The following is a 12,342-nucleotide window of genomic DNA, read 5'->3' as shown; positions in this document are numbered from 1 at the left end:
GAGAGTAATTTCTGAATGCTCTGAAGACATTTTTAAAAGCTATATGTATCTGTGAAATATAAAAATTCACTTATTGCGTGTTAATACCTGTACGGACAGCAGTAATAAAAAGCCTGCTTCTTAAAACAACGTTTAAAATAAATAAATAAATAAATAAATAAATAAATAAATAAATAAATAAAACCTTCACAGTCTTACAGCAAATTGCTATGGGAAAGTTACAGGGTCCAGAACACAAAATGAGCTTTGGCTCCCTCTGGTGTTGAAGTAAAATAACGCTTCAGTAAATCAGTTTGGTTTTAGTATGTGCAATAAGACCAGGAGAATTCCGATCCCATACGTCATCTGGACTTAAAAGGTTGTACTTTTTTTTTTTTTTATTTTAAATGACACTTTTTATAACCTATTTATAGTATATATATATATATATATATATATATATATATATATATATATATATATATATATATATATAATGAAATACACTTCTAAAATAAAAAATATATACACTTTAAAAACATCTCACCCGTCTTTATTTTTTATCTTAAAATTAATAAAAAAATATTTTAATGTACAAAGATAACAATTAAATGTAAAATCCTTTGTCCTAAATACAAATAGCAGAAATCTTGCTGAATTTTAGAAAGTACTTACATTGGAGACTCCGCCCATAAAGGTTATCTGTCTACCTACAGAAAACATCATTATATCAATGGTAGTTATTGTTAAATAGTAATGTTTAAATTTATGTATTTATATGTTTAGGTTCTGTGGGATGCATCAAACAAGCTGTAGTTGTTACTCGAGAAATAAAAGAATGTTACTGTTGCTACAAGAAATTATAACTGCTGTTATAGAGATCAAATAAACACTGTGACCAATCAGATGAAAGAATTCAACAGAGCAGAAGTTCTACTGCTTCTTTCATATTATTTTATATTATATTTAGTGCAGTGAGTGGAAATAGGCAGATTTGTTCTTACACCTGTCCAGTAAATACATGTGCTTTAGTCTTTTCCAATGTATTTGCAATATATAACGACTACGACATTTTAATATATAATTTTAGTACAAAACATATTGCTTATTATAAAACAACACATTCAGGCACTTTCCCTTACTGTACTGTAAATTGATTGGTTTGTGAATATTTCTACATAGATAACCTTTCAGCATCTCACACACACACACACACACACACACACACACACACACAAAATCAATCCATTTTTCTTCAAACATTGTAACATCTTTATTAAGCAAATAACATTATAAATAAAAAAGTGCATAGAAAAATTAAACAGGTTTAGAAATATGTATACAATTATTTACAGACTTAGGGTACTTTGTACAAGGTAGTAAAGACACATTTTCTCATTTTGAAGTCTTTTCTCGACACATTATTTTTTTTTCTTTTTAAAATTACCCCACGCAGGTACATACAGTTTTTCCACACAACTCTGGGAGACAGATAGTCACAGAAGGTCTTGACTAGTGCTTTGCATCCTTCATTGCACACAGGCCATCTCTACAGAACATTTAAGACCAAGTGATATCGTATCGTCATCTAGGTTTTGCATTAGTATTCTTTGACAGTCATTCTGAACAGCCTGAGGTAGAATCCTTGCAAGCTCAGTGAAAGAAAAAGAAAAGAAAACAAAAACACAAAGGGTGAAATTCAGTTTCGTGATATTTATCTCAAAGAGGAGGGCCAGACTGTCTGACCGGCTGTTTAGGGCTGTTAGAAAGCCAGCAATCATTAAAACACGAAAGGAGCAGCGACAAGCACTGGAAGCTGTTTCTGGCAGATAGTGAAGCGTGGAGAGAGAGAGAAAAGAAACGGTTTCCCTAAAGCATGTTGCCACAATTTACAAGTTAAAACAAGAACTAAAATCATACGCTTTTAAAACAGAACCTCTGGCTCAAAACACGACCTTAAAAAGGCTGCACTGCAAGAACTCCTCCTCGAAGAATGTTCAAGTCAAGAAAAAAAGAAATTAAAGATGCTATGTAAACAAAAGAAAGACCTTGGCCATAGAGAACGCACATTTACTCCCATAATCTAAACAACAAACAAGAATAAATACGCCATAAAGCTTGAGCAGTCGTCATTCTGAGATACTAAGATTGGTATCAGTTGTCTCTTTTTCCTTATGAAAGAAGGAAACGGAAATGTCTTAAGTCTAAAATAAAGGGACCTCAAGGTGCTGAGTGCGTGGGGGCTGTGAGTGATTAATAATTACTGATCCATCGGTAATTATTAATCACTGCTAAAAAGAATCTGTCCGAGGACCAGAAAATGTTGCTTCTGAGATTTTCTTGAGCAATTATAGGGATCATGATTTCTGTATGTATGTAAATGTGACTAAAACAGGAAAACATGAAAGAACTGTCAAAAAATGCTGTAAATACGAAGTGAGTATCCCTAGTTAGCTCAAGTAGTGTTCAATGCCGACAGCAGAGGGGGGAAAAGGCATGTCGAGATTCATTTTAATGTGTCAAGTACTTGAGCGATTCACAAATAAAAAAGTCTCTTACACTGCAATGAATGGCAAAGATGAAGATGATGAAATGTACGATTTCGAATGTACGTTTAGCACCATAAAGAATTCAAAGGTTTCGAAAAATGGGCAAAATTGACATGTGGGGGGGATGGGGGGGTGAGAAACAGCAGGGTCCCAAGAAGGGAGACATACATTTCCGCTTGATTAAATTAACAATAGTCAAGAATTGGGACAAAAATAAACATGCTATAAAAATAAATAATATACACAGGCCTAGTGGGAGTTTTCTAATCAGATATTACAGCAGTGGCTTCTGAAAAAAAGAGCTTAAAGGCTGATTCGAGACGTTCTATTGAGGGGAAAAAAAAATCTTCTTACTAAATGATTTACAAACGGAATGGGTGGTGATGGCGTATTGCAGGGGTTCACAGCATCTTCCTGAGCAGAATAAAGCCTTATCTTCTCCTAAACATCAAGTCCTATACTATGTTCTAGCATGAGCATCACAGATAAACATCTCAGTTAAAAGTATATATAGATATATCTCTTGATTAGTCATATATTCATTCAGGTACAGTATATTCTCACTGCCACAAAACTCCTGTACATCTATTTGCACTTGTTTCGAAGTGCAGGAGAAAACCGGAGTCAGATTTTTAGAGGCCATGGACTGCAGAAGGTCAGCACAATCTGTTTAGCCGGAAATAAAACTGTTGTAATAGCTAAAACTGATGCACCAGCCACCAAGATTTTATCAGCGAGACAATTTCTGTACTTGTTGCTCGTGCACAAAAACGAAGAAAGGAAAAACCCAAAAAAACCCTGGAACACCTTACACAGGTTCCCAAAATGAGCCAAAATTGTTTTTCAGCAGCAACAATTTGACAAATATCAGCAATAGGAGGAGTGCACAACTCTACTAGTCTGAGCCTCATAAAGACCTCTGTGTTGTAAAAAGGGAAGCATGAAGCAGAACTTTTCTGTTTTGTGGTCTGGAATAAAATGCTCAGATTGTTAAGCAGGTGTTTCTATGACCATCCCACTTTTTTGTTGGAGTGCTTGTGCATCACGCACATGTCCCTTCAGCCGTGTCTAGACCTGTCCAGTGGACTTCCAGTGGTTTCAGTCCTAATTTTATAAGACTATCAAAAACCACTGCTAGCGGGACTTTTCCATCTCGGCGCTTTCCACAGTCCACTTTGCCTCCGATTTATTGCCCGTCTTCTTTCCTCCCTGCACTTTTCGGGATTTTCTGAACAGTCCACTCAGTTTAGGAAGCGGCGGCAGCGCTTGGCTCCACAGTTGCAGCTGAGCTTGTTGCTGGCATCCTCGATGGGGAACTTGTAGTCGTAGGTGAGCTCTTCCCCACGGTAGATCTTGCGTAAGGCGAAAATGACGATGTGCTTCTGGCCCTCCACGTTGATGACGCGGGAGTAGCAGTTGGGCTCGCACGAGTGGTTGATAAAACGTGCCGCGTTGCCGTGCATGGTTGCATCGACGACGTCAAAGTCGTCAATGCGGAACATGTAGCAACCGATGCCCTGGTGATAAAGAACAACAACGATCATTTGTACACCGATCAGGCGTAAACTTATAACATTATAACCTATGAAGTGAATAACACTGATTATCTCTTTATCATGGCACCTGTTAGTGGGTGGGATATATTAGGCAACAAGTGAACATTTTGTCCTTAAATTTGATGTGTTAGAAGCAGGAAAAATGGGCAAGCGAAAGGATTTGAGCGAGTTTGACCGGGACCAAATTTTGATGTCTAGACGACTGGGCCAGAGAATCTCCAAAACTGCAGCTCTTACGGGGTGTTCACAATCTGCAGTTGTCATTAGTGGTCCGATCCAACAGATGAGCTATTGTAGCACAAACTGCTGAAGCAGTTAATGCTGATAATGCTCGACTTGTGTTTTGGCAGCAAAAGGGGGGCCATAAAGTTATGAGTGGTCAGTGTACATACAGAAAAGAGGCCACTAAGGTACATCAAGTCAGTGGCAGCTCCCAGATCACTGAAACAACATTTACCATACAAATGCTTCTAATGATATTTAACTGGCTGCATCTTTTCATTGAAGGCACTTGTATCATTGAACAGATGATATGCTACTTATGCCCTGGATGAAGGTCCTCCAGCATGAAAATGCTACTCTGGAGAAAAACAGATTATACAGCTCACCCCTCATTCAAGTTCCTGCACTGTGCGCATGTCTAAATAAAACTAAATGTGCCACAATTATTTAAGGCTTCTTGGGTTAAAACAGATGAACACAGAAATTGAGTTCTTTCACCTTTCCATCGTAATATTTCTCCCGTTTGTCGGTCAGAACGGAGCGAATGACAATGCCGGAGTACTCAATGACCATTTCACCAGCTTCAATGTTTCGCTTGCAGAACAGCCCTCGTCCATGAATTGCAGACCTGCGAATTAAACAAAATAATAAAAACATTATTTACCTCAGATAATAACTTAAAAGAATATCCTTCTAACAATATATTTGTCTGAAGGTCAGCACAACATGCATAAAAAGTAGTAAAAAAATACAAAATGATCTTCAAGAATATCACCACATTTATAACTCAACACTTGTCAGATGCACAGACACTATATATGACCATGTGAATTCAGTTTCATCAAGTCTAAATGTTCCTCATTACAGCATGTTGAAACACTGGAGTGCTTGCTTTTACTGAAATGTGGTTTAAAAGAAAGCAGTTCCATGCAAACATCTTCCTACCTGTAAACACCAACAGCTTCTTTGGAAGTTCGTTCTAGGTGTCTGAAGCGCATTGCCATGGGAAGCTCCAAACTCGTTGCTCGTCTGTCAGGCAGAAGGTCATACAGTGAGAAAAGCAAGTCTGCCATTTTTTATAAGATACAAATCAGTCACAAGGCCTTTAGTCTGGTTAACCACAGAGCTAGGTGTAAATATAGCACTCTTCTCAAAGAGATCTCATTATTATTCAGTTACTGTGCATTAAAAAACTATGCAGATTAGAAGAGCATGCAGAGAACAATGAATGGAAATCATTTTGTGATGAGTCTTGAAAATAAATAAATAAATAAATAAAGTATCTGATCTTATTAAACCTGCTGGATTTGAGTAGAACATCATCCTCCTCTTCATCACAGAGATCAGTGTCAGGAAGCTGTCTGTGCTGGGAAGCTAAAAAGTTGAAGATGTCGAAGGTAGATTTCCTGTGAAGTTACATGCAGGGGCAAATGATGTAAAGAGCGATTTTGAGATGAAAGATACCATGCAGGAACCAAACATATAGATTTTGTATTCTCCAGACTGCTGCGAATACAACAATTAAGGTCATCCCAACAGGAGAACTCACCTAAGGTAGACCTCAGAGCGAGCACAGCCGCTGGGGTTAATGGGCAAATCTTCCTCCTGGCTTGGCTGTTTATGGAATCGGAAAGTGTGACCATGGCAGCTCTTTGCCCCCTGAAGCTGTTCCACCAGATAAACCACGGCATCATGGAGCAACCCCATCATTCGAGATCCGGTAATCCCTGTGAAGGAAAGTTGCCGAAGCTTGGCTACAGCACGAGCTTCCTGCACTCCGTCAATCACAGCCCTCCAGGCCACTGCATTGTGTTGAGTAGAATGAGACGAGAGTGAGAAGGGAAGAGTGTTTTAATTACAATCAACATTGAAAATCCAAACCATAAGGTATGACAATGGAATTATTCCCATCTGTACAGTAGGTATGCATAAACACATTTCCCCCCCAGACAGTAAATGTTTTTGATTAGTCATTAGCACGATGCGATCAGAGACATCAAACATTTGATTTCTATATTTAAGTTGGTTGTTGCTCCCTCATGCTGTTGCAGTAAGTATTTTTTAACAGTGTGTGTGTGTGTGTGTGTGTGTGTGTGTGGGTGGGCGGCAGACGCTGTTTCAAGCTCATTGTCCTCATTTGTAATAACCCTGCTCACTGACACTGCTCTGCACATTTAGGTCACACATCCTCACCCAATATTTCAAATGGTGTTTAAAATTTTCCTGTTAATATTTTAATGAGATTACTCGTAGGAGGATGCAGTAGTCCCTCCTCCTGATTTTGTTTCCATTTAGCAGAGTTTGCAGTCTGCTTTGATTTAATTTTGTAATCTAAAATATCAGACAAATTTAATTAAAGGTCACAGAAAGCCATATGCTGTTACCTTCAATGCTGTCTGCCTCCACACTAAAACCATCATCGCTAGTGATTTCGAAGCGTAGGTGTGGCTGGTCTCCTCTGGGGGGGTGTTTCTCTTCACAATCCGGAGGAGGCATCTCATCCTCGGAGCCTGACAACATCCCTAATAACAAAATATATCAATTTAATATTAGCGCCAACTATGTATATTACATACTCAGTCGGAAAAATACAAATGAGATTTTTTTCCTCATTTTGTCTCTCATAGCCTCTCTTATCTTTTTAAGTGGGAGAACTTGCACAATTGGTGGCTGACTAAATACTTTTTTGCCCCACTGTACATACATACATACACACACACACACACACACTCACACACACACACTCACACACACACACACTCACACACACACACACTCACACACACACTCACACACACACACACTCACACAGTGGAACCTCGATACTCATGAGCTTGACACTCGCGAACTCGATAGTTTGCAACTTTTCATTCGGAACCGAACTAAAAGGAACTTGTGAAAAGTGTGTGAAAGTTGTGAAAGTTCACGAGAAGCGAATGGCTTGAATGTTCGGAGTAACATTTCAAAACAGTTTTTGTACTAATAAATTACATAATGTTTGAAAAACTATTGTATTATTCATTTAAAGTAGTAATTAAACATTTGACAATTCACAATTTTTGTTGCGTTTACAGTACATGTACAATTCCCCTCGAAAAAGGAACCATCAAAAGGAGAGAATCAAAACCTCGCGATATTTTGTTACCCGCGAGGGGTCATAGAACGTAACCCGTGCGAGTATCGAGGTTGCACTGTATATATAAACATCATGTGACATCAAAGGCTTTGTATTTCATCAAACATTTTAATTTAATGCTAAATGTCAAATATGTAGATCAGCAATCTGTCAATAAAATCTTTTGTCTCCAATAATTGTAGCTATCTCTTTTTCAGCATATGCCAAATGAGTCTCCAAATTCCCTTCCAGAGTGTGTAAAGCACTGAAGTATACCTGAGCATTTGTTCCAGTCAGATAGTGAACTGCACCATGTGGTGTCCAAGGCCTGTGGTTTACTGGTGTCACTACCTCTGAACACAGTAAAACGATCCCAAAGCCCTGACCTTTAAATGATCAAAAATAAAGAGAGGGGTGAAAAAAAACTCAAATGTCAAAGATCATTCAACATTATACACATGGAATATAAACACAACACAGAAAATCTATTTAAAAAAATGTATATTTTAAATGTGACTCTTCCGGAAAAGAAATGCCAATGGACTGCTTACTTCGTGCTTTCAGAATCACTACTGTGCTCCTCATTGAGTTTGTCCAGGTCAAGGATCCCTTTGACAGTTGGAGTTTTGATGCGAACTCCACCACACCTACCACAGAGTGTAGAAAAAAAACAAACCAAGTATGTAAGTGTATACATAATCACTGAACCAACTACATGTATTTTTTACAATAAAATGGCACAAATATAAATATTCTATAATTAGGAGTGCTATAAGTCACCATAACAATCCTATAAGAAATTCCTAGTGTACTGTCATAGGTGACAGCATGGAATTTGAATAAAATCCCAGTTTAGACTTAAAAGATTTTCATGTTTCAGCTTTAGGCATGAAAAAGATTAAACCACGGAGTAATGAGCAAGAGCCAGCACTCAACTAAAGAATATGAATGAGATTTAGAGTGCAAGAGACTATAAAGAAAAGTAAACACTCTGACCTGGAAAAATATTACTGAGTGCGAAATGTACTCATTTGAGTGAATTTCCATACAGTTGTACAAAATGGAAACATTTTCACGATTCATTTTTGAGTTCAAGCCATTGATTAATGTAGTCCTGCATTATTTCAAAGCACAAACATGCTGTTGGTGAACTAAACATTACCTAAGAAGCGAATCAAAGTGAGACTGCAACATAAATATAGTTGTAGATGCTGGGTGTATGCATTAAAAACAGAAAACAGCAACAGGTCATAATTCTTCATGGCAGAAATTCACGGGGGGGAAAAAACTTATTCATTTTCCATACCTTGAAGCCGCGGAATTCAATTTGCGTTGCTCTTCTGGGCCACTGATGTGCTCTGGCTCTAAAAAGTCAGATTTAGATTTTTTGGTGGCAATGCGATCAGAGAGAGAGGACACCCTTTTCATTCGAACCTGCTTTGGTCGAGAAGTTACTAAGCTTGGGGTGGATAGTGGAGGATTTGTGGATGCTGGTTCAATGAGAAGGCCTGGCGATAGAACTACGGAACTTGGGGATTGGGCTTTGGCAACAGCAGTGGTGTTACACAGCAAGGGAGGGCTCAGAATTCGACTAGCCTTTCGACTGGGGTCGTAATAGCTGGCCATTGCTTGGTTAATAATAGCTTGAGCGCACTCTGACTGATTTTCTTCTGGCTTGACAGATGACTCAGGTACAGTAGTTAACTTTGTTTTCCGAGGTGTCGGGGGTTCCTTCTTTTTCCGTAGCTTTTTTATCCCAGGTATAGTGACATCAGCAGGTTCGTTTGGATTCCAGTTTGTTTTCTGGACTTCTATTGGTGATGCTGTTGCTTTGCTATTAGAAGTGAGGAGCTGAGTTATGGTATTGGAGTTCTGAATAGCAGGTGTCACCATTCTGGGGACTTGGGCTGTGATAGCTGCTCCAGCAACTGCAGGTATGTTGCCTGCAGCTGCCAGAGTAGCAGAGAGAGCATTGCTTTGCAAAAGGCTGGCGATCTGTGTAACGCAGTTGTAGGAAGGTGAGGTGGGACTGGGAAGCTGAAAAGTGTTGCTTTCAGGATTTTTGACAAAGATTTGGCCAAGACGATTGACAAGTAAAACATGAGGGGTTGGATCCACATTGGGTCCACCCACCTCTTTCACAGTGAGAATTGCATGACCTGGTAATGCTTGAGTCATCGTTTGTTGAGGCTCCAATGTTGGTCTAGGAGTGGAAAAGTTGATGGAAATTGTACGCCCTGTGGTAGCTTCCCTTTGCATAGGCATAGAGCTAAAGCCATTGACAACAACAGGGCATGGTTGAATTATAGAGGGTACTGAATGGCACTGAACAGGTCCTTGGGAGTGTACAGCTGGGACTATGCTGACTGTTGCTGAGCCCACAGGTTGTGCGAAAGGCACTGCCCTAAGAGATGCAAGGGCTACACCGGTGCCTGATTGTGGAGGAAGCACTGAATCAGGCTGTGTAGGCAAATCAGCAGAATTCACTCCTCTTGGAATTGACTGTTGTCCTATGTCTGTTGGTGATAGCAGTTTGTTACGAAAAGTCTCCATTGGTGGAAGGACTGTCTTGTTTTCAGAGATTTGGACAGGGTGTAAAGTAATATTTGAAGATGATGAATTTGCAAATGACATGAACGAAGACTGCAAACATGGAGCAGACTGAACTTTAGAACTGCCAATTTCTGTAGCTGTAGACACTGGCTCTGGCGGTACTTGATTCTGGCTTCCATTTGCTGGGTTTGTAAAAGACTCTTCTGTTAAACCCTTTGCTAAACCATCTGGGCAAATCATAGAACCATCAATGGAGGAAACAAAATGACCACTGTTATGATCCAAGTAGATTTCTTTTGTCTCTGTGGATTCTTGCATGTCTATTTGAGGATCTTCCTTAACTGTAACTAGCTCAGTAAAACAGGTGCTGGGTGAGGGAGGGTCACATCTGTCTAGCATTACAGGTAACCCCAGATCTGTAGGTAAACCGAATTCCTGGATGTCTTCACTGAAAGTGGAAAATGTTGTATCTGTTTCCTTTGGCACAACAAAATTAGCTGATGTCTCCTGAGGGGCACCACAGGACTTGACTGAAATGTTTGACCAAGAAAGTCAGTGTTCTGATATATATCTGGGAAGCCTGATTTAGTGTAACCCATGGTTTCTTGTGGAATCTGGGAATGTGTTGGGCTACTTGAACTCTGATCAGTAGTACTAACCAAAGATAAAGAGCCAAATGGCTTGGCTGGAGGTTGGAGCTGACTGCTCAGACTTGGGAGTTCTACACATAGCCCATTACTATTCCACTGTTTGTGATGCAGACCATCAAGAGCCTGAGACGGTTTCTGAACCTGACTTGGGTTCTTCAGATTTTGGGTATTACTGCTTGTTACACTTGCATCACTCTCAGTTCCATCATCTACACCATCCAATTGTGAAATTGATTTTATGGAGGTGGAAGGGGGTGTCTTTGAGGCTTCTTTTGGGCCTTTGCAAGTTACTATAGTGCGTGAAAAGTCAAAATAATTTCCCATATCATCATCAGAGGAACTATTACCCCAATCCTCTGTAGTATGAGGTAATATTCGAGCAGCCACCTGTGCGTCTGGACCCCAAAACTCATCTTGATCCTCTTCACCTTCAACGACAATCTGTTCACTACAGTTCATAGTCACCCCCTCATTTAGTACTGTTGCTTCAATTTCAAGCTCAGTTTTAAGTTCTGATACCACAGTTAGGTCCGAGTCCAACTGAAAGGGAGTATATGGGAATTCCTTGTCAGTGACTAGATGACTGCCTCTTTGTGGATCTACTGCGTCTCTTAAAGGTGAGGTTCCATTTTCTGTAGGCAGTTCTTGTGGTGATGCCATGAAATTGTGTGGCAGTTCTGCAGAGTCCAGCTGATTAAGGTCAAAAGGCAACCTTGGTCTTGTTGAAAGGTGGGTGGGCGAAGACAGGGATCGGTTAGAAGGAGGGGGGCTGCCGGTGCCACCATGCCACATGGGCTCTGGAAACAGTCCTGAGGTAGAATGGGATGCCAAAATTCCGGCACCCCGGGCAGAGGAAGCGCTTCGACTGACAGGGCGGGTTGACGAGGAGGTCAAGTTTTCAGTAGCACCAAGTGGGAAAATTGGGGAGGTAGGCTGGGTGGTTTTAGAGTGAAGGGAACCCCCAGATCGAAGGTTACTCGAGCTAGTTGGAGATCCCAAAGAGGGGCAAGAATTGTGACCACGAATGCCAGTATTCTGTGGTGTATGTCGCCGTGGTCTGCGGGTGTCATCAAGATCACTAATAGTCAAAATATGGTGGGGCTTTGAAGGGGCTGCTCCTGAAAAAAAATACAATAGTTTATTTTTTATTTTTTGTGACAAACGAAACTCCCTTGACTGGGCATGGATGCAACATGATTAGCCATAGCTCACAGGTACCATAAATTATGAGAACCCTAAATTTCACAGTAATTCTAAGTACATAAAATAACCTTCATTACCTGGAGATGGAAGTGGTCTAGATAGCCCACCAGCTGGTCTTCTATTTATTGAATAGGCAGAATTTTTAGGTCGAGTACCAGAGTCTGGCTTAGCAAAGGGAGATATTAAACTTGGATTTGCTGGTGTCGCATCTCCCTCCGTAGTTTCAGATTCTATTAAAATAGAATAGTTTTAATAGTTTTAAACAAAAATAAAGATACATTATATAGCGGAAACCTTTGTTATGTATTTTCAAACAGACCTGATTGTGGACATGGACTGTGAGCAATTGTGCGATTTTCTCCCTGGTCAGCCAGTTCTTCTACTGGCTTCTCCTGAACTGGTGGTCGTACCTCCCTGACCCGGCATGTGTACTTGCAGCGACGTCGTGGGTTTACTGTACTCCAGTACCACCGAGTGCATCTGAGAAAAGATTTACAGATGTACATTAATGTATA

General features: G+C 39.9%; 1 protein-coding gene across 1 annotated transcript in view; it reads right to left on the bottom strand.

The window, feature by feature from the left end:
• Positions 1 to 1,233: 1,233 nt before the first annotated feature.
• The window catches only part of kmt2bb (lysine (K)-specific methyltransferase 2Bb), a 36,123-nt gene continuing 25,014 nt past the window's right edge, over positions 1,234 to 12,342 (bottom strand). The window contains 12 exon segments of the mRNA XM_046863132.1: positions 1,234 to 4,045; positions 4,805 to 4,934; positions 5,252 to 5,335; positions 5,605 to 5,712; positions 5,856 to 6,108; positions 6,691 to 6,828; positions 7,698 to 7,807; positions 7,973 to 8,068; positions 8,728 to 10,373; positions 10,376 to 11,742; positions 11,905 to 12,057; positions 12,147 to 12,307. Of these exon segments, the coding sequence (XP_046719088.1) occupies positions 3,770 to 4,045; positions 4,805 to 4,934; positions 5,252 to 5,335; positions 5,605 to 5,712; positions 5,856 to 6,108; positions 6,691 to 6,828; positions 7,698 to 7,807; positions 7,973 to 8,068; positions 8,728 to 10,373; positions 10,376 to 11,742; positions 11,905 to 12,057; positions 12,147 to 12,307 (4,522 nt within the window). The 3' untranslated portion in view covers positions 1,234 to 3,769.

This window comes from Silurus meridionalis, chromosome 12, assembly GCF_014805685.1.
Source record: "Silurus meridionalis isolate SWU-2019-XX chromosome 12, ASM1480568v1, whole genome shotgun sequence".
Taxonomy (NCBI): Eukaryota; Metazoa; Chordata; class Actinopteri; order Siluriformes; family Siluridae; genus Silurus; species Silurus meridionalis.
The sequence above is the reverse complement of the archived record's forward strand: the minus strand, read 5'-3'. Positions and strand labels throughout refer to the sequence as shown.